Genomic DNA, 27,686 nt, shown 5'->3' on the forward strand with positions numbered 1-27,686 from the left:
GTACAAGGAGTTCAGTATATCAACATTAGCTACCTGGTACAAAAACAAAGACTCTTTCCATTGTCTAAACAAACTACAGGTCTATCCATCAACAGGACTTAGCAAGCTGAACAATATCATTACAACTTGTGTCAGTGCAAGGTAAAAGTGAGGACTCCTCTGCCTTTTATTAAAGATGGTGTGGAAGAACAAGGAAGTGAACAGATTTGAATCCTGAGGATGGGGCTATGGAAAAGCGCTGTTCGCCCTCACCCAGCTGGTTATTGTGCCCAAGGCTTAGGGCACAAAATGAGGTGGGAAAGGCCTTGTCCTTGGGACTGATAACACAGTTTCACCAGAGACTGTTAACAACCACCATTCAGACAGGGCGTTCAGAGACCTGATAACAGGCAGCTAGTGCAATAGATCCAATTCTAAGTTGTATGACTGAGTCAATCATCTCACCCCATAAATAGCAAGTCGTCGAAAGAACCCTGTGGAGAGTTCTTGCAAGCAGCTGGCTGCACACCAGAATCTCCACTGAAGTAGGGACACCTCTTGAAGTCACTTAATGTCTGCATGGAGATTCACCCAAGATGTGCTGATGCCTTGCCCACAGATCTCTGGTAAGTGATTTATTGTTTTTAGGCTATGCTAGCTTCTCTAAGATTTGATCTCAGATTCATTATGCACCCCCTCCCGCCCTCCATATAGCAAATAGTTAAAGATATCTAGCCATTTTGAATCTTATTAAGTCACTGTCATCACCCAAATTACCATATCTCTATTTATATAAAATGTTTCTACCTTCCTCTTGTGAGAGAAGTGTGCAGTGCTTTAGTCTCTGTCCATGACAGGCAAGTGTCTTTTACTACTTTGTTCATGGAGCAGTCAGCTACAGACATGAAGAAAATTACAAAAAAATAGGCAGCATGCCTGGAATGTCAATATGTCTATTAATATAGCTATCTATAATGACTATTATCTCTGATAGGAAAGGATTTAGTGAATAGATTCAGAGCACGGGTAAGTCTTGATCAGAACAAAGTTTGAGTATGTATGCTGCAAAATAGTGGGAGGAACAAGTATGTATTCAGTTACAAGTATGTATTGAAATCAATTGAAATCAGTTACAGGAATTATTGGAAACAAAAGATGCTGGAAATAATGGAAAACAAACTGAAGTCCCCTGTGAAATCAGGAGTGCAGTGATGCCTTTTGTCTGAGCAACTGAGAAAACTGGAAGAGCCAAATCAGCAGAACGGGTAAGAGTAGAATTGAAGCCAGGATCAAAGACAGTAAAACAAAAACAATATACTATGAAATTGGAGGCTTGTGTTGGACTGGTGCCTGTAATTAACAACTTTCTGAAATATAGACTGTTGTGAGAATGTCAATCTGATTATAATACCCCAATTTTGTCTATTATAAACTGGAACAGGTTGCCCAAGGAGGTTGTGGATGCTCCATCCTTGGAGTCATTGAAACTCGATGATCATTGTGATCCTTCTCAACCCAGGCCATTCTATGATTCTATGATAAAGCTACATTAACAGGAATATTGCTTAGTACAAGATCAAGCAGTGACAGATGTACACCTGGTTGTACAAAATCCTACCCAATGACAATTGATTTGAAGTTTACTTTACAGTATTGGAATTAAAGGATGCCTTCTTTTACATTCCACTAGAAGAATAAAGTCTAAAGCTGTTTACCTTTGAATAGGAGAGCCCTACAGCAGGACTGAAAACTTTAACAGCCAAAGCTCTTAAAGGACCAGGAGAGTAACTAGAGGGGACTTAAGAATGCTGAAAAAGATTTGATGAAATAAAAATCACTCACATGTGCTCCTGCCTTAGGTCTCCTGAATTTAACAAATCCTTTTGAACTTCATTTACCTGAGAGAGAATGTCAGGCTTTGGGGGTCCTTGCACAAACTTTGAGAGACTGAAAAAGACCAGTAGCTTACTTTTCAAAATTGGGTAAGGTAAGCTCTGGATGTCCTGAATGTCTGAGAGCAGTGGCAGCTGCTGTGTTGATAAGATAAGAGTTGCTAAGACAAGAATTGGTCTTGGGAGAGAAAACTACTGCTTATGTATCACATATTGTCACAGCACTGCTAGAGCAGAAAGGATACCATTGGTTATCCCCAAGCAGGATGGTGCAATACCAAACAGTACTGCTCAAACAAGAGAATAGAGAAAAATTGATTTGATGAATGGATCACTTGCTGGATAAGGAATTGGCTGGATGGTAACACTCAGAGTTGCAGTCAGTGGTTCAGTGCTCAAATGGAGATTGGCAATGAGTGATGTTCCTTGGGAATCGCTGCTGGGACTGGTGTTATTTAATCTCTTTGTAGGGGCATGGACAGTAGGATTGAGTGCACCCTCAGCAGCTTGCAGATCACACTAAACTGAGTGGTGCAGTTGACATGCTAGAGGGAAGGGATGCTATCAAGAGGGACCTAGATAGGCTTGAGAGTTGGGCCCATGCCAATCTCATGAAGTTCAGCAAGGCCAAATGCAAAAATTCATTCTTTTGACAGGTGGTTTATTTCTTGGCTAGGAATAAGTGATCTAGAGAAGGCCATTGCTTTATTTCTGTACAGGGCGTAAGGTGAGTAATGTCCACAAAATCAAGCACAGTGAGTCTTCACATCTTCTATTTATATTCAAATATTTTTAATATATGCCTATATAATACTTAAGTCACACATCTACTACATATTCATAGGACTACACCACTGTAAGGTTACACAAACATAATTGAGTTCTCTGTGGCTGCGTGGGCATCTTTGATGGTCGTCTGGGGAGTTGTCCCCCTACTCATTGTGTCCATGTTTGGACACAGGCTTTCCCAGCACACCTGGTCTCTAATGAATAATTGTAATCTCTGTTTTGGACTTGTGCCCGTAGTTCAAGGACGTTGCTCTTATTACAGAAGTCTTGTGGTCAAGAAGGATGTTTATCATAGATAAGCAGTACATCTGGAAGTTATAAGTAGAACTAGTACTTTGGTTAAGCACCTTATTAGGCCAAAAAAGAAAAAAGGCAAATGAGAAATACCTCAAATGATTTTTTGGAGACTGGAACTCTTGTGGGGAAAAAAAATCCATGATTGCAGTGGTGGATGTCCTGCAAGCAGGAGTGCCTGCTGTTAGCAAAACAAGCCCTTATATCTCCTAGTTCCAATGCTGAGTCCCTCCACTGCTGCTGGGTTTACATTCTTCACATGCACATCCCCTAAGTAGTTGACAGAATCAGTTTCTTTGTTCTATGGATTCCACTTCCTTAGAGAAATAGTCCCCAAGTCCCCAACAATCTCCTGCTATATGTCTGCCAGGTTTGTTTGTTTGTTTCCTCTTATGCAGTTCTGGATGTAGATGTATGTCTCACATGTATGCCTTTACCTTTGGCAGCCCACCCTCCCCCCAGCCGTCTCCCCAAGGTAGGAGAGTACACACATTAACATGCCACCTGGAGTCTCATCTCTCAAGACTGTGCATACTCCATCCTTTAACCACAGACAAGAACTTATCTTGTATCAAGCCTGAGGTACGTCCCTTTGGTACAACATTCTATTACTTATACAAAAACAATGTCATCTCACACACAGTTCTCAGACACCAACTTGAATGCAATCTGGAACCAAACTGGAAGGTTGCAGAGGTCCAGGAAGATGATACCTCTCTTGGATTTAAATAGACACGGAAATGGTGGACTTACTGGTTCCCTCACTTGAGTGTATGGGTTAAGAAAATGCTGATACAACTGATAGTCATCAGCCTTTGTACACACGTATTTTTTTCAATGCATTTTCCAGTGTACTTATAAACTCCTAGGAACTTTCAGAATTAGAAAGAGGAATTGGAAGATTAAAAACTTAGCTAATGCTGCGTTAGGCCAGGGAATTCTTAACCTACCCGAATTCCCCCACACTTCATTTAGAGAAGATACTCTATGTTAAATGTAGGGAGAAAGGGAGGGCCGTCTCTCTCTGTGCGAGATTGGGGTTTTCACACTCTTTCAGGCACGGCCGCGGCTCTCTGAGGCGGAGCAGCCCGGGACTGCGGCGGGACTACACCTCCCATCATGCCCGGCAGCAAAGAGCCGCCGCCATTTCACCACCGTTCCCCTTAGCCGTTGAGCTCGGGTGGATCCCTGTGCCCCGCCGTCGCAATGAGCCGCCTCAGCGGTGGTTGGGATGGCGCCAGTGGGGAAGCTCGGCTCCTCCTGGACCTGTGAGTGCCGACCCCGCTGCCCGCCGGCCCCTCTCCGCGGTGCGGTCAGCGCCGGCTCTGAGCTCTGCCCTCAGGGCGGGCCGCCTGCCCTCCTGTGGGGGAGTGGGGCTGGCAGGGGCTGGCAGGCTTCGGGTCGGGGTCGCGGCGTGTGTCATCTGGCAGTTGGGCAGGGCAGGCGGTGGGGTTCGGCTGAACTCAGCGGCAGCAGGATGGGTGACGGGTGTGATGGGTAGCAGGGTAGGTGACAGGACTTGTCACAGGGCCGTCTGGTGGGAGTGACAGATGGGTGACCGGGTTTGGCAGGTGGGGAGCTGATGGCCTTTGATGTGTCTGCAGGCGGAGGGGTGGTGAAGGTTCCCTGGTTGCTGCTGGGCCCAGTGAGACTGCTGGAGGGTCTTTTGCTTCGGCTCTGTCATGCTGTCACGGTCCTTTGCTTTTATGAGGAAGGTGGAGACAGTAAGGATAAAACATTGGTTTGACAGGTGAAAAAAAAAAAGAGCTGTCAAACAGCACAGTTTGTCTTAGGCTTATTCTTCTAAAGCGCTGCAGGTAAGATTGTAATTGCCACGTGTTGGGAAAATTTCTGCTCCACTAGGCTGGCTCAGTTATCTTGATCCCAAAAAGAGTCAGAGGAGTTTTTAGCTTTCTTTATTAGAATAAATGGGGACACCACTGGGAGCATTTCCTGGTAGGATCCCTCAACTCATCAGAGGTCACAGACTTTTTTTTACACCTGTTCCCCGACTCTGTAGTGAGCTCTCCTCTCCCTCTTTTCCCATTGACTAAGGTACTTGGGGTTTGCATTCTCAGTTTGCCTACCACATGCTTATCCCCCCCCCAGTAGGTACCACCCTTTGTTTGTTTTGTTTATACATACTTTGTGATCTAGATTCAGTGGTTGTTGTTTTGCCCAACTAGAGCTATCTTTGTACCCTGCTTGACAAAGTCCATCCCTTTTTGTCCTGTCAAGGAAACAAGATTTACAAGCCGGTGCTAAGCTCGTATCTCCTGCTATATATCTGCAAGATCAGTTTGTTTAGCAAGTTCTTCTTCACAGCCTTTATTCACCAGCCTTATCTTATTTTGCAAGGACATCTTGCCCTTTCTTCATTCATCTCACATGGTGTAGCTGGTAAATGTTTTTTTTCCACATAAGATGCAATAATAGTGAAAACATAAATGGGTGATTATTGAAGCATCAAATCATAGGCGTCCTCTGAAAACAGGCAGGTTTTGAAAATGGTGCAATTCTTCTTAAGGTCGGGCTGGGCAGGGCTCTGAGCAACCTGATCTATCTGTGGTTGTCCCTGTTCTTTGCAGCAGGACTTGGAATGGATGACCTCTAAGGGTCCCTTTCCAACTCAAGCAATTCAGTGTTTCTGTGATCTTAATATGCTTTTCTCCCAAGCCAAACTTTAAAACTCAGTAGCAAGAAACAGTTAAAAGCAACTAAGAGACTCAGTATAACTCATGATGATTTCTGTTTCTCTACATTGTTGTTGAAGTATTCTCTGCATATTGAACTAAGTAGTTGGTCTCGAATGGCAGGTACCTATTCACACGTGGCTGGGGTAGTCCCCTCACAGTCAAACAAACAAACAAACAAACAACCTCCCCCCAAAAACCAACCCACAACAAAGTTTGTATTTTGATTTTAGATACAGTTATTTCTATGTACTACAGTATATGGTGACAATTTGCCTCTCTCAGGATGAGAGGATGAGTCTAGCTTGCCAGGAAGGTTCCTTTACTCTGGCCAAAATGTAGGTGTCATGTCAAATAAGTACAAGTCTTATGGGGAGCAGCTGAAAGTCTTATGGGGAGCAGCTGAAGGAACTGGGATTATTTAGTCTGGAAAAGAGGAGGCTCATTGCTCCCTGCAGCAACCTGAAAAGAGGTTGTGGTGAGGTGGGGGTCAGCCTTTTCTCCCAGGTAACGGCAAGGGGATGAGAGGTAATGGCCTTAAGTTGCCCCAGGGGATGTTCAGGTTGGATATTAGGAAACATTTCTTCTCAGAAGGAGTGGTGATGCCCAGGGAAGTGGTGGAGTCACCATCCCTGGAGGTGTTCAAGAACTGTGAGGACGTGGCACTGAGAGACATGGTTAGCAGGTATGGTAGGAATGGGTTGCTGGTTGGACTACATGATCTTGGAGGTCTTTTCCAGCCTCAACGATTCTATTATTGTATAATTCTAAGTACTCAGCACCTGATGGGAGGGTGTGCACTTTTGTGACAAAGGAAGGCTTGCCCATGCTTTCATTTAACTCAGTAGAATGCCATCCCGAGAGAAGGGATGATCACACTGTAGGTGCACACATAGGCCAGTAGAAAGGTGCAGAAAGGCTCTCTGGCTTACCCTAGCCCAAGGTAGGGTGCCTGTTCACATTAATCAGCATGCTGCACAGATCTATTGGTGGTAGGGGTCACCATTGTAGTTTTTAGTGCTTTGATAAGATTATCTGGGAAGCAAACCACCTTTTATCATATCTGCTGACAGGTCAAGAATTATTACATTTAGAAAAGGGAAGGGATGCAGATGGTGTAACCTGCATGTGCTGAGCGGGAGAGCTTCTCTGTTACAATTCATCAGCAGAGTTCATCCAGCAGACAGTGACAGCATGGTGCTCTTACACATCTCCATAGGGATCAGTTAAAGGCAGTCCACATGTGTGCTCAGGTTAGGCAGTGATGGCGCCTACTGGCAGATGGATCTTTACAGCTGCAGCATATGGTTAAACTCTAGATTGTGCTTGAAATCACTGCCTCCTCGTTACAGTGTCTTGTGAAGTGACCCACTACAGGTGTTCTTACTCCATTTTAATCTAATTTGATTTAACTCCGGGCAGCTGCTGCCGCCCTCAGCCACGTGTTGTGGCAGTGTTATTCAGTGGCCTCAGTTCCAGTCAAGTGAATCTTCATTCAGATCGGCTGCTGAGCAGTTCCTGTGCAACTGGGAATGTTAGAGGGTCATCATGAGGTTAAAAGTGGTTGGAGAGATGAGTGGGCTGGAGTTAGATTTTTTCAGCCTCAATTTGTTCATTCTTTTTGAGTAAATATGCGTATTGACAGCTGAGCTGCTAATAAAAGTCACTTGCAATAGGTTGTCTTGCTTTTTGCAGTGCCTCAGCAGTAGCCATACTTGTTTTGCATGATTAATCTGTTGAAATTACGGATGATGCTGCCTGCTGTGTTCTCATGGTTAGCTGTATATCAGGCCTAGTGATTTCTCTTTACGTGTATTGTGGAGCTTGATACTCTTGATAGTTTTTACTTCCAATTGGATATTAGTCTTCTTAACGCTATTTTATTAGTAACCTTGCAACAATCTTATCCATTATACCAATAGGGTTAATAATTAAAACTAATAATTACACTTTAAGACCCCCAGATTATTTTGGCCTACTGTTTTGTGTCTCGCTGTGCTGAGGTGATGGCTTTCTGTGCTTTAAGCTTGTTACTTAGGCTAACCCTTAGGCCTGGCGTTTAACTAGCAGAACTTGCAGCAGAACCTGAAAATTGAAACAAATCTGTGTATGTGTGGCACTCCTTTTATAAGGGCATCAGATCTTTAAACCTGAATGTGCGTTTATACAGGTGCTTCTGCTGCTGCTTCCCTCTTGTTGCCCTTTGCCCCCACCCCAAAAGAGCATTTAGCACTCTGGAGCTCACTTCTCTTTTACACGAGAGCATCATGTAAGAAATATTTAGAAACTTTTTTTTTTTTTTGGCTCAAGTTACATTTCACATCCTCTGTTAGTTTCTGTTTTCTGAAGTTAGCTATTCCCAAGGTAAGAAATGACTGACTTACACAGCTGATGCAGTTTAAAGGCTGGCATATTGAGGTAAGCCGAAACTGTGGTTGATTTGCATATTATGCTTGGTTGCAGACTGACTGCATGGGAGTTCCAGAGCCTGCCAAGGAGGCATTTAGCGGAGAGGTGGAGGCAGCTGGGGCAGGTAACAGCTTTAGTTGTGCCAAGGCTCTCAGAGCCCTGGCAGGTGTTTTATGATCAGGTGTTAATGCCCAGACATGTACTCAGAACCAAGACGGTTTGTACAGTCAAAAATGAGGCTCTTAGAGCAACAAAAGCCAGCTAGCATGTTATTAGGTGTTTTAATTAAGATTGTTGCCACATTGTAAAGAACTGTTCTGCTCATGCAGTTAGGATTTGCTTAGATTTGATCATTCCCTGTGTTGTTCATAGACAACATTAAGAGGTGGCCAGCCCACTGCAGGTCAGTGCTTCCCTCAGCCTGTCAGTGTGTTTGAAAGCTGAGGCCTTAAGGAAGGTATCAGAGCATTAAAACTGAGTGCTGAAATAGAGCTTCAGTTTCAAAACAAAGCTCCCTTGTGTGGTCTTGCTGTGAATAGAAGTTACCTAATCCTAAAGAATGCAGAAAGATATATCTAATTTAGTTACTTGTCTGTTTTAGTATCCTTTCTTCTGGTCCTTTTCTTCTGATGCACCCAAGCTCTAACATCTGTTCTGCTTTTCTTTTACATGTGATGTAACTTTGTGTAAGCTGTATCTTGTTGTAAGCTGGATTACTTGTAAAATAGTTGGTTATCAAGATGTATGAAGATAGGGAATCTAGTTCAGGTAGTTATGGTCAGTAGATGATAGAACTTTCAGTTCAGGGCATTCCACTGCTTACATGTGCTCAAGTTAGGTAACAGGGCATGGTGGGGAGGTATCCTTCCCCAGCTGTGGTTTTGCTCTAGTGTGATGCTTTTTAAAGTCTTGCAATTTCCTGGGAGACAGAGCATTACCTTTTGTCTTATGGGTATGGGTTAGATTCCTGCTAACTTGTCCTCTTTTACCTAGGGACTTAATTTTTCATCGTAATCTCTCCCTTCAGAGACAAAGAAAATTGCTTCTTTAAGGACTAGCTGTCTCTGAGCGTGCCAGTGAGTGCTGATGATCTGAAGGTCAGTCTGCTCAAGGTGCTTAGAAGGCATTCCCAGAAGTTGCTTCTGGTGTTTCAGTGAGCCTGTGATTTTAACAACCTAAAATTGCAAAAGTGGAAATACTTCCTGGCTCGCACAAATACTTGACCTCTGATTAGTATACAGTGTCTTAGCAGAGCACTATCTCCTGATAGAAACCTTATGTAAATTGAGTTTCAGTAGCTGATAAGGGGAAGAGGTTGCTTGGAACAGAGAAACAGTTTTTGGCTCTCAGATACAAAAGGTGCGCAGAGGGCAGGATCATGGCATGTATAGAAAATGTGAGTGGAACGGTACATGTTGGTGTTATTGTTAGTTCAGAATCTCTAGCCTGGTTGTAGGATCATCAGGCTGTTTTCTTCATGTTGATGAATAGTTTCAAAGAATGAGAGGGAAGGAGAAGGAGGCCTAACTATTGCTGTTAAAAAGACTCAAACCAACCAGTGTTTCTGATTGCGAGAGGATTTCAGCCAGTTGTTCCTGTGAGAACTTCTCAGCCCAGGGTAGCTGAGTTTCCAAGATAACCATTGCTGATGAGACTATTTGAATGCCTTGCCGGCCGTATGGAACAGCTGGACCCAATGAGGATTGGAGGCAGCACAGCTGGATGCAGAAGTTGACATCTTTTGGCTTGGTGGTTCTTTTTCTAACATGTAATGCCTTTTTTGACCATGTAACTTTCCTGTATTTCAGGTGCGTTCAGTATTTGACAAAGAACCTTTCCAGATACACTGCAGATATCAAGACGTTGCCACCTAACATTAAGGATAAACTAATCAAATTAATGAGTAGACAAGGGCAAATAACAGATTCTAACATCAGTGAGGTAAGAACTCATAAAGAACTGTTCTATCTGTGGTAGTTAATCCATGAGGATGAACTAAACTGTAACTCCTTATGTGAGACAACAGATAAATTCAAGGCTGCCTGAACTGCCCGTATCTTCACTTTTTTCTTGTTCTTTTCCCTATACTTTGTAATGCTAATAGTCATGTATTAAAAATAATACAACTGCATTTGTAGCAATAAGTAAATGAAAAACACTTTCCAGTCGGTGACAATTTACTTCTCTTTAATCAGCTGACAAACATAATCTCTTTTCAATACTGCAAGCTAGGCTGTTTTAATCTAGTTATGTTAGAGGCTGTGGTGTGTTTCAAGAAGCCAGTGCAAAATTTGTTAAAAGATTTCAGGAACTTGCTAAGTTTCTGTCACACTCCTGACATTAAGGTTCATTTTCATTCTTTGAAATATGATTGTGCTAGGGCTAGATGGTTCAAATTCTCTAACTACTTTTGCTCATCAGCAAATGACTTTTCTTTAGCTGTAAATTGAGAGGCACATCTGCTTTGGTATCTATCCATTCTTATCTTGTTTGGCTTCAAAGGGAAGTGTGAGAATTGAGGAGAGTTAAAGGCTGACCTTGGTGAGGCAGGAGATGAATGACTCCCTGTTTGTAGCTGTTTTGACCTGCAGCTCCCAAGAGGCACTGCATCAGTTCCACAGAGCCACAACAGTGAAACTGAGTGTGAAGGCGGAATCAGAAGTACTGTGGGAAAACCTTCAGACAAACCTTTTTTTATCTTCAGTATGCATAATTTTTAATTGTAAAAAATAATAAGTTCTTGGGTCTTCTTTATCTTATTTGGGTGAGTTTGTGTTGACACAATTTGGTTTTGGCTGTTTTCACTAAGTAATCCTTTCTAAGCATCGTGAGAGATGCATATAATTATAACTGTATGACTGTATGTAGAAATACTGAAAGACATTAAGATATCTTTAGTCTGGGAAGAAACTGGGGAGTTGAATGATAATTTTTCCTCTGGCTCTTTGTTAAATCTCATCCGTCTTTGTCTTTGACCAGCAGTTGGTCGCTGCCTTTTCTTGGAGCTATTTTTTCACTTGAATATTTCATTTTGGTTATTTTTCTCATGTGTTTCCTTTCTCTGTTCATGTAGTTTCCTATAATCACTTTCCTTGAGTGATTTCTCTTTATCTTAGCTTTCTTTCCTAACAGCTTCCAGGTTTACTTTTATTTCATTTGCGCTTTTCTTTAAATGCTAACCACCTTTATGATTTGGAATTTATACTGTTTCTCCATACTGTTCAGCATTCGTGTTCTTTCACTTTGCAGATATGCTTCTTGTTCAGCACAGCAAAACCACCTGAAGTAGTTCAGCTCTTCTTATTTTTCCTTGCTTGCACTGTGCATAACCAAATATTTTATGCTCTGAGCATTTGCAAAAACTCAATTTTCCTTCCATGTGGACGAAGAATTTTCTGTCTTTGCTACTGCTTTCCCCTTGTTCTTTTCTTTCATACTCTACAGATCTATTCTCTTGGATGTTTCCAGGCTGTGATGATTCATTTGCTTTTATGCCTGTTTGTTCCTTGCTCCAGTCCGGCATTTTGTTTACAGTTTTAACTTCTTGTAGTTGAAATTCTGTTTGCTTGCACTTATCCATAAGCTTTTATCCATCTCTTACCATTCTGCTCTTGCCCAGAATTGTTTTTACCATCTTTTTCTTCTTACTCTGAGCTTTCCTTGGAGCATCTTACCATGACATGTATGCTAAACTCCTTATTGCACCTCAATTTTACCATAAAGATATATAAAGCACTTCAGCATTTGTCCACAGGATATAAAGCTGTGCTTTAATCTCCTGTATTGTTCATCCAAACCATCTTTATCTTAATTCCACCTCTTTGAAACAAAGTAGATTTTAGGATCTGTATTCAGTGAAAATGAATCTGTGAATAACAACAGAAAGCAAACCTTTAAGTAATAACTAAATGTGTGAAAAATCGTTAGCTAGGAGAACTTCATACTCCAGCTATTTCAAATAGCATTATAGTAATGTGGCTTCTTGTTGAGAATTCTCTATATCTAGTAGTTCCTATTCCCATTTTGTGGTCCTACTGTCTGACAAGGTTTTTCACGTGGCTTCAAAACCAGCAGTTTGCTCTCTTTTGTGGTGATCTGGGCAATTGGAAGCTGTGGCAGAAAGTTGATAACCAGGGAGAGCATCTTCAGTGAGTGTTGACGATCACTTTGACTTCAAGCATGTCAACTCTGGGTTTGATCTCAGCTCATGACATACAAGTTCAGAAATATGATTGAAATAGAAATTGAATGTAACTCTTGTGATAACTACTTACAAGCATATTATAGGACGTGTTGGTGGTTTTATGGCATAAACAGATGTGCTTGAGGCTTTAGTATTTAGGGGAAAATGCAAACAGAAGGCAGCTTTGATGGTCACTTTGGAAAAAGGTTGCAATTATAACCTGCTAGAAGTTCTTGCTTCTTTTCAGAAGGCTTGTTTGTCTTCATTAGTAAAGATTTTAGCATCATGTGTATTTGCACAACATAAGAACAGTGTTCCTTGTTCTTTGTGAGTTAAGAGAGGGGGGGTAGTATAAGGTAATGATCTAACGTTTGCCTATTGATTAGAACACGTAGTGACACAAGGACTGGGAAGAGGAGGACTGCAAGTAATATTTAATAGAAAGTGATGAGAGTCCCCAGAAATATGTGGTTATCACTACAATCTGAGGCCTTCCATCACTTTGGGTCTAAGTTTCATAAACGCACTTCGGGAGAAAGGGAGACCTGTGGTCTCGTGGGATTTAAAGGGCTTATTTAATGAGGATTTGTTACCTCTGCGTGTGTGTGGGGGTGAGAAAAATACTCTGGGGCAAAATATTTTTAAAGTCTCAGCTTAAATCTGCTTAAGAGATAAAATTTGTTTATAATCAGTGTTTACACTTCAGGTTTCTGCCATCCAATTTCTAGTAAGGCTGAGAATATTGTCCTTGGTAAACATGCTGACATGCTGGTGTTAACTGTAGCATCCACTATTGAAACAGTACTGTTAATGTGCTCCCACTCTAGGTTTGTCACAGAAACAGAGCATTTATACTGTAGCAGGTGAACTGTTGTGGCAAATTTAATATGTTTTCTTTATGGATTTTAATTGTCAGGACTGACAGCTCCATCCTCTAGTGGATATTTTAAAAACTTCTATGTGAGATCTAACATTACTAGTATTTCGGATTAAAACATGCAGTTCTATGACATAGCACGCTTTCATTACAGGTATTGCACCCTGCTGTGGAGTCTCTAGACCTCCGAGAATGTGATATTTCAGATAATGCATTATTGCAGCTTTATAACTGCAAGCAATTGAAAAAAATCAACTTAAACTCTTGCAAAGAAAACAGATTGGGAATCACTTCAGAAGGTACGTTATCTGTGTACGGGCAACTGGGATCTCGTTTCTGTTTTATTTTTCTTTTAGATTGGAGTAAATTGCAAAAATACCTAGGGTAATGCTCGCTTTAAAAAGTCCCCAGTGCCACACCAATACTAATTAAAGTAACTTCAGTGATGTAAATTATAGGCCTGGAACAATGATTACGTTATGAAAGAGAGCTATCAGGTTACTGATATGCTAGTGTTCTGATACTTCTGTGGTTCGTTTGATAATATTTTTTCACTTCATTTTGTTCTTTAGTAAACAAGTCTGTAGCATTTCCCCTTACTTGAAAGATCTAACTTACTTGAAATACTAAATTCTGACGTATTGTTCTTAACTTCCAGTCTCAAGTTGTGTTGGGAGCTGTTGGCTTGTAAGAATTAAGTTTGCTAAGTTTTATTTCCCACAAACTTTGTTCTGTCTTTTCATTATGCTTATTTCTTTGCTCCGTCATTAGCTCATCCATACTGAAAACTGAGGCTAAATATTCATTTGGAGTTACTATATACCTTACTTCAGATCAGCCCTGTCTGTCTTAGCACTGCATATTGATATGCCTATCTTTCTACTTACATGTTTAGTGAAATGTTTTTAGTTGATTTTATTTACTTGTTTTTAACGTTCCTGCATTGTTGTGCTTTTTGATCACTGGGACAATTTACAGTGGTCTTCCCTCCATGCCTTCATCAGTCCACTGATATCTAGTACATTTCTTAAGGGTACCAGCTGAACATAGAGGTCTTTGTGTCAATTTTTTCTCTATTAGGGTAGAGCTTTCTGATTACGTTGCTGTTGACAACACGTCCCTAGTCCATTCAGCTTTGCTAACTTTGCTACTCACAAGCTGAGCCCTTTATATACTGAGAATCAGAGTTGCAGAGCTTTTAAGTTGAAATAGTTCTTATTCACCCATCTCTACTATATGCAGACACACAAGCAGTTTAAAGAAATGTTATCTTTTAGTAACTCACTGATGGGTTTTGGATTTTTTTTCTTCTGAGGAAACCTGTAAATTTGCATCCTATTACCATATTTTCTACTGCAAACCAATTCTGAACCAAACAAATACTATTTTGTCCATGTTTCTTTGAAGTTCTTACAAAGTAACATGTACTAAAAACATTCAACTTTTTATTTCTTTCTATCCAGAAATTATGTAATTTTCTGTACAACTGGAATCACCATGTTGCCATAATCTCTGAAATTTCCTTTCTTGAACTGCATCTGTAGTTCATGTACTTCTGTCACTTCTGGGGTAGTGAGGCCCTGGCACAGCTGCCCACAGAAGCTGTGGGTGCCCCATCCGTGGAGGTGCTCAGGGCCAGGTTGGATGGGGCCCTGGGCAGCCTGAGCTGCTGGGTGGCAGCCCTGCTCTCAGAACTGGATGGGTCCCTTCCAAGCCAACCCATTCTATGATATGATTCAACGATTTTATTGGCTACTTGCTGACACCTCTGTGCAAATGTTTTGTTGTTGCCAACTCAGAGGGCTCTGAGGGCACCAGCAGCCCTTACTGCCCAGTGTCATGACCGGTCTTGTCACACCACGTGCCCAAGGGCCTTCAGGCCTGTCGTGAACTGTCATGGTTCTTGTCCTGCTTCTGAACTATTATTTTGATTTTTTTTTATTTTTTTTTTTTGAGTTGACCTTGGACGTGACCTCTTGCCTTTTTGCCTGGTGTTCACTGGACCATCAGCAGGACTAGTACTGTCATCTCTGTACTCTGCTCACACAGCTCAGTGCCATGGCGCTGCGGCCTGTTGGTGAGGGCGCTGCACTGCCTGTATTGTCCCTAACCTATGCTCATGACTTGCAGTCGCTTACAGAGCAGCCCTGATCTTGTTGCTCCTTCACTTAAACACTTCAGTGCTCTGCTATTAAGCACGATCTTCTTGCTAATTGTAGTGCCACGCCAAGTATTATCCTTAATTGGATTTAACTCTTTTTTTTTTTGTCTTTCTGTCCACTGATAATTGTGTATGCAGTACTAAGCCTTTGTGTACCTGAAGTTAATGTGTGTTTATATGAAGGCCTGGTGTAAAAGTGGAGAGGACTGGAGTAAACTACTGCAATCATTCTACAGGACAGTGGGTTTTTGGTGTTTGTTTTCAGCCATTCCTCCTCCCCCATCACTTGGGCAGACTGTTAAAAAGTAAAACTGCTTTTCTGATGAATGTTCCCCAGTGTTCAAACATTCCAGCACGTGTCTTCCTTTAGGAGTCAGCAAGCTGTTGCTGCAATTTCCCTGAGTTAGTGCCTCTTTCTGCCTGTCACCAGCATGGTATTGTTGGCTGTGATTTCTCCCAGTCAAGATTTTGTAGTTTTATTTATCTCAGCTTGGCCCTCCTATCCCTTAGAGTTGTTTTCTTCCTATATCTGCATTTAAAAGCCTCACTTATCAGGCTCTTTTCTGGAATTGCTCTGGTTGTCAGTACTTCTTAGCAAGGACTTCCAATGCATGTAGACCAGCAAAAAAATTTCACAAAATATCAAAAAATATCTAAATATCTATCCCTATCATTCGGTGTTATCTTCAGAATTACCCTTCTTCCTCAGTTTCTCTAATCTCAGCTTATCTCCTATCCTGTTTCCTTTCTCCTCTGTAGCAGCTCTCTCCACCACCATGCTCACTGTTGCAGGATGCTGCTCCATCTTCTGTTTCTGCAGGTTTCACGTGCCTGTTTTCCAGCACAGCACAATGTTCATTAACTTGACTTTTTCTCATCCCCTGTCTTTTCTCTCACTTGTGTGAGAAAAATGTGACTGTGATCACATTTTTCCATTCATCACATCGGACCTCCTGTCTGTGTTACCATATTGACCAAATGACTGAAATGCTTCAGTTTATATGAACGGACATCGTTGCACCAAAACTATGATGCAACTACAACACCATTTCCAGAGGCATTTCAGTCATTGTTTGTTCATTTTTATTTTTTTTTTTTTCACTCACTCACTGAGGTGATATCTTATGTAGATAACCTCCCTCAGGTATCCTGTTTGCATTATGGAAGGGAATTCAGCATTTAGAAATCTTTATCAGCCCTGGTGTTCTTCAGCAGTACCACTTATCAGGTCTCTGCTCTTGTTAGGTGATGTCAATTTATTTTTCTTATAAATGTTGTCCTTTATCCTTCAATTAGCAGAAACAAAACAACCATCACAAAATGATTTTCATGTACAGTATCTTGCTGACACGGCGTGTAATGAAAGTTCAGCAGTGACCACCAGAGGACAGCACAAAGATTTCAGTGGGGTGATTATGTTAAAATGACTGATTTTTTAAATTATTATTATTATTATTGTCTTTAATTGCTCTGTTTCTCTGACAGGTGTCATAGCCCTGGCCTTATCCTGCCCTTATTTGCGTGAAGCATCTTTCAAAAGGTGCTGCAATATAAGTGACAGTGGAGTTCTTGCTCTTGCGCTCAATTGCCAGTTCTTACAAATACTGAACTTGGGCAGCTGCTCAGGCATCATGGATGCATCTCTGCAGGCACTGGGAGAAAACTGTAAATTTCTTCACAGTGTGGACTTCTCATCTACTCAGGTAACTATGATGGCAATAGGTTAATTGACTTCTGTTTATTTAGTTATTTAAGATTGGTGTGGTAATCTTTATTAAGCTTAATAAACAGTATCTTTTTAGATCAATTCCTAGTAAGGCTTAGGACCACGGTTCATTTCTACTTTTCTTAAGGAAGAGGGCTCACACTGAACATAATCACTCACCACTGCAGTCAGCTGAATGCTATATCTCATTATCTCCAAAACTCCTTCTTAAGGAAAAGAAATATATGTTTTTGTATCCTGGCAATCAGCAAAATACACATTTTGGTATTACAGCATGCATTGAGGACTAAAGATACATTTATTAAAATCCACATGCTGTTGGAGACTTCATTGTCTTTCTTTAGTATAATCATTTTCTTCAAGTTATAAAATGCTTCATAAAAAGATGGTACAACCTTGGACACATTAGGATGCATACTCTTTCAGGTAAGACAAACCAAGCTGAATAGTAATAATATATAATGTTGAACTATATACACCCATGATGTCCATAATGTAAGCAAAGAGTCCACAATTAGTTCTAGTTCAAGAGCGATTGTGTTTTCTGAATGGCTTTATCAGAGTTATGTTATGGAGTCAACAGGAAAAGAATGACATGAAAAACGTAGGAAGGAACAGATAAGGATTTAGCAGCAGTTACTGTTTAGCATAAGAAGGAGAGAATTGGCTACAACAACACTACTAGAACAGGCTTTGTAATTACTGTTAGATAATGAAGTGGATGAAAGGGATTTTTGAGATAATGAAGTGTAGCATTCAGCTGACTGTGGTTGTGAGTGATTATTTTATGCTCAGCATGAATCCTACGCAGAACGTTCATAATGAAGCATCAGATGTAGAAAACATAGGACGGGTTTGTATTTTAGGTGCTGTTCTTCTCCTTGGAGCTTCTCCTGAAGTAGGGCATCAAAAGTCATTTTATTCTTTTTTGTGTACTATCATTGAACTGTTTCTTCAAGCTTATTTCATGATTTTCAGTTCCCTTTCCTGTCTCTTGTCTTCCTGTCCATGAAATAGGTGACGTAAAAAAAAAACACACTTAAAATTGAAGATTTCTAGTCAGGCAAATGTCTTAGTGATAGCAGCAAAGTTTATTCATTGTTGCACTAATGGATGCACGCCTCCCTACTGGCAAGGGAGAAAGGGCACGCCTCGTTAGTAAAATTGATTCTGTTATATACCCTGGACCTGACACAGGTAATATCTCTCCTGGTGCCCATTGGTTGAGCATCTCAGGCTCACAGTCTTCCCGACGTTGTGGCTATGATACATATCCATATAAGGACTGTTAGCAAACTGTTGTCTTTAGGTATGCTTTGTATGTTTTGAAATATTGGAGATATTTCATCTGTTCTGCTTTGTACTTTGATACGAGGGCAGCATTTCAAAGTTTGCATATCTGTTCTGTCCTGTGCTTGGCTCTCCCTGTACTGTCCTTTGCTAGGCTCTCCCCATCCTGCATATTTTCCTTATCTTATGTTGTCTCAATCCTACCCCGTTCTCAATTTCACTCTATTCATCAGCTTTCTTTATGAATCAATAACACATACAACTGTTTCATAGGAAGGTTTTAAGTTTGGTAAGGGCCTACACTGCATACAGAAAATACTGGAAACTTCTACAGCAAAAACACAGTCTACCTCTGGCAGTAATTTTCCCAGTATGTGTTTTAATTGAGATGAATTCCTCTTGAATAACTACGTTTGAACACCTTTTGTTCCTTCCTGGCTATCGGTCATATGGTGATAAAACACTAGAATTCTGAATTTCATTTGACTAAAATATGTGGAAACATAGTGAGTATCAATTAAACAGTCTTAACATGTTTCTCTGTGACATTGCCAGTTACAGATAAGCAGACTAAAGGAGAGAAAGTGTTAATGGGTCGTGCCTGTAGGGACTGCAAGACCTAACCACATCCTTATGTTTGAGTGCCAGAATGAATAATAAAAATGAAATGAAAGTGGCAAACATGCATGAAAGAGTAAAATGCCTTCTTGGGCAAAGAAGGGCACACGGCCTGCTGCAGGAACAAGGAGACAGATGTAAGATAGGCTGCAAAGGGGCAAATGGCTCAGAGTGGTGTCACCACTTTTAGAAGTAATCTCATGTGGTAACTGCAGAGAGATGAAATACAGTAAGTGAAAGACATAGAGACTGATGCAAATAACAAGAAATGGAGTGGGCAAAACAAGGGAAGGAATGAGGAAGAAGGTGTAGTTCTGCATCCCCTGCATACACAGTATGTATAAATGGAAGCTTGGCCTGAAAAATCTCTGCTACGCTGGCACAGAGCTGTGTAAGGAAACTACTTATGCTTAGGTTTCAGTACACTTGCATTGTCATTCTGACGAGTTAGGTTTTATACATAAACTCTGTGCCTACTGTACTACTTCTAGACTGTCCTAAATCCCAGTAGTGTTAACAGGTAGGAACACAGACTCTAGTGTCCCAGTCCCTACACAAATTAAAAGTACATTTCTTCTGTAATTTTCAGTGATTCGGTATATGGCAAATAATTGTAGGAGAATCTTTCTGAAAAGGCTGTGCAAACTTCTGTGCAGGGCAGTTTAGTTCTCTGCAAAATGTGTTGGCAAGAGCAGGAGTGTTGCTGCTTAGCTATTCTGTCTGTGCAGACACTTCTCACGTAGAATAGGATTGGATTGTTTCTATGTTTAACTGCTGATACCTGAGTAACCTAAGCCTTTGTTTCATGGCTGATCTATACCAAGAGCCCGATGTATTTGTGGCTTCATATTCACCATAGACGGTTAATCTTTAATATGAGAGTACAGTTCTTGATGAGAACTGGCAGATGTAGTATTACAGATAGTGCAAATGTATACTCAGTCAAGTATGAAACAATACTGCAACACTGCTGCTGTAATATAGCAATACTTAAGGCAAGCTTTTGTAGGGAAGGGAGAAGGCTTTTGTTTCAATAAAAGCTGGTTTTGTGCTTAATATATTTACAATTATAAAGACAGAGTTCAGATGGTTTGTGCAGTTGTTAAGGCACCAGCCAGAAAATCTGGTCCGGGTTTCTTTTGATGACATGGAGGAGAAGAGGCAAAGCTATCAAATCTTATCTTGGTTTGTTGTTAGGTTGGTGACCGTACACTGGTTTTAGATGTGCTGTCTTAGGCCCTTTAGGAAATTACAGTGATTAATCTCTCTGTTTTTGTCCCACATAAGGTATTTATTAGAATGTATTTGCGTACTGCCCTTTGTCTTCTGACCTGGGTGTCTTGAGAAACTAAATGTGCTGTCATCTTGATAAGTTGCTGAGCTAGGCACTGCCATTCATACTGCCCTTTGTGTACTTTCACACAGAGTTGTTAATTCTTCATTTGCTCTGATTTGATCCTTTCTACTTCACTTCTGTATGGTCAACATGCAATAGGTGGTCAGTAGCCAAGAAGACAATCTGTGCAATGGAAATACTCAAATCTTTAAAATGAAATAGAGCTTGTGGTATCTGGATTCTAGCTGCCAAATTTGGCTGAGTCTCACTATATGTGTTTAGTGACTGCAGTAATACAAGGCCAATTGGAAATGAGGAGGAATTTTAATGAATTTAGTTCCCAGAAGTGAACATTTAAATTGCTCTTACTTGCCTTTCTGAGGAAAGTCCTTTGTGTCTCTCTTTTCCTCTTGAAGATAATCATTGTTTTGTGGTTCTCAGTAGCCAATCTTTGATAAAACCTTGCAGTGCAAGTGTATGATGAGTGCTGAAAGGCTGCTCGTCTGAGGGAATTTTGTGCTAATTAGCTGCTTTGCTTCCACATGAGTAAAAGTAGGACTGCAGATAAAAGGCTGCTGTGATTACTCTTTTTCTTCTTTTTCCCTACCCGTGGTATTTCCTTTCCAGCAGGGAACGTTTTCAGCAGTCATGAAAACAGCAGGAAAATTAGTTCACGTAGAGGAGAAGTGCTTTAAGGCTTATAAATTAAAAATGCCATACCCTGACCGTAGCAGTGCACCCACTGCTAAATGAGCCCGCAAAGCCACACAAACAGCGGCTCCACAGCTCAGCTGAATCACGTATGCAGTGTGATGCAAGTATTTAATAGGTGGGGAAAAAACTTGGGTAATTTTCTCTGCAAACCTAGTTTGGAAGAAAATACGTTCATGTTAGATGTATTAAGTGACCTTAGGGAGAGTATAAATTAACATTAAAAGTCTTTCCCGAATAAGTTTGAAAAATTGAGCTTTAATCCAATGTGTTAATAACAGTGTTTTGTTTTTTTCTAGGTAACAGATGATGGTGTTATAGCACTAGTGAATGGGATGTGTTCAAAGAATTTAAAGGTAAACTGCCAAACCTAATAACAAATTAATTATAGAAGGAAATAGACTGAGTGGGAGTGTGGATTTTGCTTCTTTGTTGTGCTGTGATTAGTAACGTGTTCCTGTGCTTTTAATTTTCTCAAAAACATACATTTCAGTGCTTTTGTATTTAGGTGGGTTTTTGTTGCCAGTTTTAGTAAGGCAAGATTGTATATCTTTATGTGGAATGACATAATTCAAAACCAAAACCTGGGTCCTCTCAGTGTACAGGACTAGAAAAGCTTAGGTCTGGTTTACAAGCAGTGATAAAAAGAAAGGAAAATATGGCATTATTTGTTACAGTCTCTTCTTCAGTCTCTCTTCCTTGTCTGCATCCTGATCCTCATACATCTGCTTCATGTCATGAAAGTAAAGTGCAAGTGTATAGGCAGTGGTCCAGTGTCAGGCACGTGGTGAAATAGCTAGTGTCTTAACATAATCAAACTAGCAAGTAGCGAGATCTATAAATCTTTCTACTTCAGGAGGCACTCAGATTCCATACTTCACTTACTCATTGTAATGAACTAAGAACATCCACACTTACATCAGCTTTGGTATATCTTGCTTCAGTGAATACAGCTCGTTTTCTGTGTCGTCATTCTGTTCAAGATTACATTTACTGCCAAAGGTCCCTTTCATTTATGTGCTCTTTCAAGATCCTTGCAGCTCATTGTTTGGAAAGAGACAATAAAACTGAGCTTTGTTGGGGTGCCTGAAGAATATATTCTCGGATTCTGTTTTCATTAGCTCTGATGTATTATTCTCAGCACTTCTTCTCATGTATTGTGTTTATTGATAGAGAAAGTAGTCTGGAGAACACTGATTTTAACAGGAACATCAGAAATTTGACAGTAAGCTGTCAAAGCCAAATGGAAGAAAACTGCTAGGAAGAAAGAGGATGACTTTGGATATGGAGACTGGCAAAGAATAAGGGGACCAGAGTCTACTAGTATATGGCGTGGAGAAAACCATTCTCTCTCTCCTTCCCATGATCTTTCCCTTATTTGGTCCTTTGTTTTTGTTTTTTGGTTTTCTTGTGCTAAAACAGCTGGTAGAGACAAGGAATTCTGGCTTTTTTTTTTTTGCTGTTTCTGTTTTTAACTCAGGTGCATGCTCACTGCGTTATTACAAGTGACTAAGTTTGAATCCACCTTTATTAATTGTAGTTCTGTCCAGTAAATATGATATTGAAATAAGCATGAGTTATCTTCTACGGGGGGGGGGGGAAATAGTGAGAGAGACTCCAACAATGCGTACCCAGCATACATGTATATGCATTGATGGTTCAGGGCCTGGAGCATCTCTTGTATGAGGAAAGGTTGAATAACCTGGGTCTGTTCAGCCTGGGGAAAAGAAGACTGAGAGGGGATCTGATAAATATCTAAAGGGAATTGGATGGCAAATGGATGAGGCCAGGCTCTTCTCGGTGGTGTGCAGCAATAGGACAAGAGGCAGTGGCTTAAACCTGGAACGTAGGAGGTTCCATACTAACATGTGGAAAAACTTCTTTTATAGTAAGGGTGACAGAGCACTGGAACATGTTGCCCAGAGAGGTTTTGGAGTCTCCTTCTATGGAGATATTCAAGACCCGTCTGGATGCCTGTCTGTGCGACCTATTGTGCACTGCCTATTGTATACTGCGCACTGACTGATACCTACTTTAGTGCAGTGGGTTGGACTCAGTGATCTCTTGAGGTCCCTTCCAACCCCTGCGACTCTGTGAATATCTGTTTATGAAAACTGAGTAGCAAAGATTTCTTTATTAAACAACACTTTTGATTACAAACAGCTGCTGAGTTAATTCTTTTCCAGTGCATCCATCAGGTAGTGGTTATGCAGCTGTGCAGAAATGGAGAAGAGAATGAGAGTTAATCTAGTCTTGGAAGGAATACTTTTAGGAACCTCTTATTACTTGGAACTTATTCCAGCAGGGACTGATGGTTTGTATCTGTTCTGGGAAAGCCCAGAAGTCATTCTGTCCTCCAGGAAAACAAACTGGTAGGAGGATGTATGATAGGAAAACTGTTGGGACTCAATCTCTATAGAGCCTCACAGAAAAGTTTTTTCAGATGTCTCGACTGATATATGTGTTTGGAGAAAAGGTACATTTATGGCTTTAGATTTTTTTGGTGTCAAAACTAAAAAAGCTGTCTTGATTTTTTCTGAGAGCATTTTGCTGGTCTGTACATGACTACATAAGGGATCGATGCAGTGAGGAGCAGTAGGTCATAACTTCTTCTGGGTGAGGAATCTCTGAAATTAGTGGGGAAATGAAAGCTGTACCTCCAAAACTGAGGGTGCTCTGGTAGGCTTTTTTTTTTTAATATTGTTTTCACTGTCATCCTAACACAGGAGATCCATATGGAACGCTGTGTTAATCTGACTGATGTTGCTGTGGAAGCAGTCCTCACTTGTTGTCCAAAGATACACATTGTTCTGTTCCATGGATGCCCATTGATAACAGGTGGGTCAAGTCATGCTATCTCTTAGTTTTCTAAACACGTTACAATTTTTCCCATTCTTGCTTGTCTGACAACAGACTTCATAGATTAATAAATATTCTATATGAAACTAGATTTTTTTTACTTTCTTATGAAGACAGCCTACAGCAAAGCCCTACGAAGTCAGAAAAACACGAGGTGATCGGTGTTGCCCAGTGATAAATATGCTTAAGAGAGTTGAATTACATCTGCCGTAGGAATTCCAACTTTGCTTTTGCTGAGTCTTACGTGATTGAAATTATTGGTTTGAAACTTCAATTTATGTGAATGCAACGGGTGCTTATTTATTGAAACTGATACCAAGAGTAAGCCACTTAACCACAGATCGTGTGATTCTAGGAACCAGTTATGAATAACCAAGATGTAATGGCAATGGTGCAGGCCCAGTCTCAGTCTTCTGCGGAGGGTGATGGGGTACATATTTTTTTGAAGGAAATGAACTGTTGTTTTTGGCTTCAGAAAAATTGCTCATGCAAAAGAGCATTAAAGTGCCTATCAGCATCAGAAGTGTTTTATTAAGGCCAAAAGTGGCCCTAATTCTTGCATATTGTGTTTTATTTCCCCCTATGATTGAGTTTCTATTAAAAAAAATAAAACTATGAAGTTGTTATTAAGTTATGAAGTTATTTTTAAAATAGAAATTTAGTCTTATAGGGAGAATAAAGCACTTTCAGGGAGAGTAAAATACTTTTTAGTGAGTACAGCTCAGGACAAAACAGTGGTGATGTGTGTCCTTTCCATAGGTATTTATTTTCCGTGTGCATTAAAAAGTGGAGCATAAATGCAGATAAAATTAATTAATTTATTTTGTTAACCTGGTTTCTAAACAGCACCTATTTATTCTTCTGAAGGAATAACAAGATCTTCCTTTTTTTTTCTTCTGTAGATCGTTCACGAGATGTTTTAGAGCAGCTCATCATCTCAAACAAAATCAAGCAAGTGACATGGACTGTTTACTGACTATATTTTGTCTGCGTATGTATGAGTGTAAAGTTTACAGTTGTTCAGGAAACAAGCGCCTCTAATAAACAGCTGGTGACTTCTGTAGCTGCGGATTGCTTCTCTCCTTCTTCCCACCAGAGGTCTCCATCGCCATTCCAGTCTTTGAACGTGAGTCTGAGCTCCCCTAGCATCTCTGCTTAGAGCCTGTCTGTCTTCGCAGCACTGATCATGATTCGTTAAAAGGAAAGTTCAACTACAGTCAGCATTGCACTGTCATCTCTCAGCCTCCTTGAATAATGAGATTTGGCCATTACTGAGCATGTTTTAGCATCTTAGCTACCTACAGAAACCTGGTCTTGCTAAGTCCCTGCTCTGTTTTTAATCTGAGAGGGTAATTGTAGCTAAAAGTATCAAACCTATGCAGAGTATTAACAGTTATGCAACACTGGGATGCTGCCAAAGCCAACAGACAGAACTGGTAAGTGGAAGTGTCATTAACAGGAGTGCAAATGTGTTTTATGTAGTAACAGTCTCCTTTCACCAGGAACTTTTGCTTTGCCTGGAGGAAAAACTGTATATAGCTTTCTTTTGATGTTATTGATGTTACGGGCTTCTGTCTTTATCTGTCACCAGTATTTACAGGAGTCTTACGCATTCAAAAGTACAGTCTGAACAAGCAAACATAGAAGACCTTTGGAATTATTGTAGTGTTTAACAAATCTCAGAATAGTGCTGATGACTGATGAAATAATCTTATATGATACTCATTTGCTCTGTCTTTTTCCTATTGCAAAATCATTGGAGAGAACACAGCATTAGTTTCTGTAAGCATAGCTGAGAGTGAAGTAAGACTGCATTTAGCATCGGAGTACATGAATCTCAAGACAGTAGAGTTCAACAGAGTTTGTGTTCTGGTATGTATGGTTTATTACATCTCCAGTGGCCTCTAGAAGATGAAAATGTTTATGTACTGTTTGACTGTAGTCATTTTAAAAAATATATAAGTGTAGAATTGATGATTTGACAGAACAGTGGTTTCATCATAACTACAAGTTGTGTTCACTGGCTTTCTTGAAGCAGTAGAACTTACAGTGAGACATATAAAAATGCTTGTAACTTCAATGCAGAGAGCAGACAGCACACCGTGTTGATACTCCATGTTTGGAAGTAACAGTATTTAGCTGGGCAGGTCTTACATGGATCTGATGACTCAAAAATGCCTGAGTTTAGGCAACAGTAAGGAATATTTATTTTGTAATTTAATGCTTGTTGTGGCCCATGCTAATTTTAAATGTCAAAGAAATAAAAGAGTCTCCTGCTGACCTATTTAAAGTACAGCTCAAATGGCGTGGAAGATAATGCATTGCATTCAGTACTCTGTTAAAGAATATTACAGTATCTGACAATGATCTCTGCTCCTCTCTTCTTTATATGGCTTATGGAAGAGCAAGTCCATTTAGAAAACTTGTTTGTGTGTAACTGTAGGCACAGAATCATAGAATCACTCAGGTTGGAAAAGACTTTAGAGATCATCAAGTCCAACCACAACCTGACCATACTACCTTAACTCTAAGAACCCTCTATTAAATCATGTCCCTGAGCTCCACACATATATATATATATCATAGAGCAAAAGCATGATTTTAAAACTCAAGAACATAAATCTCTAACTGTTTTTGCATGAAGTAATTGATCTGCTGTGTCTGTTTTCAGGAAAGGTGCCACAAAAAGAGGTGGGATCATTAGCTACCTGAAGTGGGAAGGGGCCTCAGGAGCTTCCTGCCTAAATCAGGGCCAGCTCAGGGCTTTCTCTGACCAAATCTCTCAAGTGCTACAATCAAATAGAAAATTAGAAATGGAAATACATAAAGCAGCTTAAGGTGGAAGACCACTGAGGCCTGTAACAGCTAAGGACACTTACAGTGCTAGCCCTGTGCTAATGTAACTCTGGGTTTGTCATATTAAAGGCAAATGCAGCTTATGCTGTCCTTAAATGTGCATGCAGATTTACAGCGTTCTTCTGCAGTCTCTTCTAAATGTGTGACTTAGTGCTGTACCTCACTTAGTGCTTAGGAAAACCAGTACAACAGTGTGATGAGTAACACTGCATTCTTAGGTATAAAATTTTGAGTCTCAGTAAAATCTTCACTTCCAGAGCTTAAGACTGCTCGTTCATAGGTTTGTTACCAGCATCATTCTACTGGAATAGTTCTTGATTCAGGCTGAGTCACAGTCATTTTCAATAAATGCTTAAGAGTGCAGGAGTGAAGCTGGAGACGAACATTGTGTATGCACTTACCAGTTCGTATTTGATATTGTACCTGTATGTTACTGTTGTAGATTCTTGGGTGAGCACTGCAGAATATTTGTGTATTGCTTTGGATATTAAAGCCAGTAAGTCTTCTGTTTGGATATTTCTGAAAACGTGTGAAGATGCACTTTATGACATATGAATGTCATATTTGTATGAGTGTCCACAAACTTCCCACTTTGTAAGCAGTCTCTCTTTCTGAGTGCCACGCACTTTTTCAGTTACAAGCTTCTACCACATCGTGTGGGGTTTGGATAGTTGTGGGTGCACTGTGTTCCCTTCTTCGGTGTTCAGCTCCCTACCACTGCTTATTTTGTAGTTAGCTGCAAAATGTGATCATTATTGGCTTTGTTTTACATCTGAACATCTGATTTACACCTGATTGTTTTACATCTGAACATCAGGAAACACTTCTTTACTGTACAGGCAACAGAGCGCTGGCACAGGCTGCCAGAGTGGTGGTGGAATCTCCTCCCTGGAGATCTCCAGAATAGAAGCTGCCTGCACACAGTCCTCTGAGCATACTGCTTTGGGTTTCCCTATTGAGCAGGAGGTTTGACCCGATGACCTCCAGAGGTCCCTTCCAGCCTCAGCCTGTCT

At 40.6% G+C, this 27,686-nt stretch overlaps 1 protein-coding gene across 12 annotated transcripts; it reads left to right on the forward strand.

Annotated features, from left to right (window-relative positions):
• Positions 1-475: 475 nt before the first annotated feature.
• Positions 476-27,199, forward strand: AMN1 (antagonist of mitotic exit network 1 homolog). Of its 12 annotated transcripts, none has more exons than XM_046900615.1 (9): positions 476-605; positions 1,110-1,244; positions 3,401-3,536; positions 9,865-9,997; positions 13,271-13,415; positions 16,763-16,980; positions 21,258-21,314; positions 23,685-23,796; positions 24,720-27,199. In XM_046900615.1, exons 4-9 carry the CDS (start codon positions 9,956-9,958, stop codon positions 24,791-24,793), a joined length of 648 nt encoding a protein of 215 aa, XP_046756571.1. In that variant the 5' UTR covers positions 476-605; positions 1,110-1,244; positions 3,401-3,536; positions 9,865-9,955; the 3' UTR covers positions 24,794-27,199. The 12 variants fall into 12 exon arrangements, 11 of the variants coding, with proteins under 11 accessions (XP_046756571.1, XP_040562270.1, XP_015142583.1 ...); XM_040706336.2 differs by lacking the exons at positions 476-605; positions 1,110-1,244; positions 3,401-3,536 and adding exons at positions 4,127-4,459; positions 8,111-8,180; positions 9,050-9,153; XM_015287097.4 differs by lacking the exons at positions 476-605; positions 1,110-1,244; positions 3,401-3,536 and adding exons at positions 4,127-4,222; positions 8,111-8,180; positions 9,050-9,153.
• Positions 27,200-27,686: the final 487 nt, after the last annotated feature.

Source organism: Gallus gallus, chromosome 1 (assembly GCF_016699485.2).
Source record: "Gallus gallus isolate bGalGal1 chromosome 1, bGalGal1.mat.broiler.GRCg7b, whole genome shotgun sequence".
In the NCBI taxonomy this organism is placed as follows: domain Eukaryota; kingdom Metazoa; phylum Chordata; class Aves; order Galliformes; family Phasianidae; genus Gallus; species Gallus gallus.